At 68.2% G+C, this 1,369-nt stretch overlaps 1 protein-coding gene across 1 annotated transcript in view; it reads right to left on the bottom strand.

Annotated features, from left to right (window-relative positions):
- LOC112966462 (syntaxin-binding protein 2-like) overlaps positions 1-1,369 on the bottom strand; it is a gene marked incomplete at both ends in the record, with an annotated part of 8,453 nt that overhangs the window by 5,918 nt on the left and 1,166 nt on the right. Inside the window, one exon of the mRNA XM_026066590.1 lies at positions 593-677. Coding sequence (XP_025922375.1) covers positions 593-677 — 85 coding nt within the window. The remainder of the gene's footprint in view (positions 1-592; positions 678-1,369) is intronic.

Genomic DNA, 1,369 nt, shown 5'->3' with positions numbered 1-1,369 from the left:
CATCGGTGGCAAGAGCCACCTCGTTCATGTCCCCGTTGGTGGCCGGATCCACTATGTCCCTGTCCCCATCGGTGGTGGTGGCCACCCCATCCCTGTCCCCGTTGGTGGCCAGACCCACCATGTCCCTGTCCCCATCCCTGTCCCCATCAGTGGTGAAGGCCACCCTGTCCCCATCCCTGTCCCCATCGGTGGCGAGGGCCACCCCATCCCTGKCCCCGTTGGTGGCAGGATCCACCATGTCCCTGTCCCCATCGGTGTTGAGGGACACCTCGTCCATGTCCCTGTTGGTGGCCAGACCCACCATGTCCCTGTCCCCATCCCTGTCCCCACTGGTGGCAGGATCCACCATGTCCCTGTCCCCATCGGTGGTGACGGCCACCCTGTCCCTGTCCCCGTTGGTGGCCAGACCCACCATGTCCCTGTCCCCATCCCTGTCCCCACTGGTGGTGGTGGCCACCCTGTCCTTGTTGGTGGCCGGATCCATGTCCCTGTCCCCATCGGTGGCAAGGGCCACCCTGTCCCCGTCCCCGGGGCCCCCGCGGCAGCGGCGGCGGTGGCAGCGGTGACGGTGGCAGCGGTGACGGTGACTCACCTCGACCATGGCGGGGTTGTCGGCCCGGAGGGCGTCGAGGCGGACGAGCAGCTCCTGGGCCAGCACCGCGTTGTCCTCGGGGCCCCTGGGGACACCGGCGGGGACATCGGTGGGCCGTGGGGACACGGGGCCGCCCGACGGGCGCCCGCCCCCCCCGGGGGACACGGCAGGGGACGGGGACGTGGGGACACGGCGCGGGGACCAAGCAGGCTGCCCCAGCGAGCAGGGTGCCCCCGACACTGGTGGCACCCGTGTCCCCAAGGTGCCCGTGGTCCCTGTGTCCCCAAGGTCCCCGTGTCACCCGTGTCCCCTCTTAAGTTCCTGTCCCCTGTGATGCCCATGGTCCCCGTGTCCCTCCATGTCCTCATGCCCCGTGTCCCCACCTCCCTGTGTCCCCACATCCTCGTGTCCCCACGTATCCCCATGTCCCTGTGTCCCCATGTCCCCGTGTCCATGTCCTCATGCCCTGTGTCCCCAACTGTGTCCCCATGTCCTCATGTCCCCACATGTCCTCAGGTCCCCGTGTCCCCCATGTCCTCATGCCCTTTGTCCCCACCTCCCTGTGTCCCCATGTCCTCGTGTCCCGTGTCCCCATGTCCCCCATGTCTTCATGACCCGTGTCCCCACCTCTCTGTGTCCCCATGTCCTCGTGTCCCCATGTGTCCCCATGTCCCCACATCCCCGTGTCCCCCATGTCCTCATGCCCCGTGTCCCCACCTCCCTGTGTCCCCATGTCCTCGTGTCCCCACGTGTCCCCACGTCCCCGTGTCCCCCATG

The sequence above is a fragment of the Apteryx rowi genome, unplaced genomic scaffold (assembly GCF_003343035.1).
Source record: "Apteryx rowi isolate R43461 unplaced genomic scaffold, aptRow1 scaffold_2438, whole genome shotgun sequence".
NCBI classification, from domain to species: domain Eukaryota; kingdom Metazoa; phylum Chordata; class Aves; order Apterygiformes; family Apterygidae; genus Apteryx; species Apteryx rowi.
Note: the sequence above shows the minus strand (reverse complement) of the source record. Positions and strands in the feature narration are given on the sequence as shown.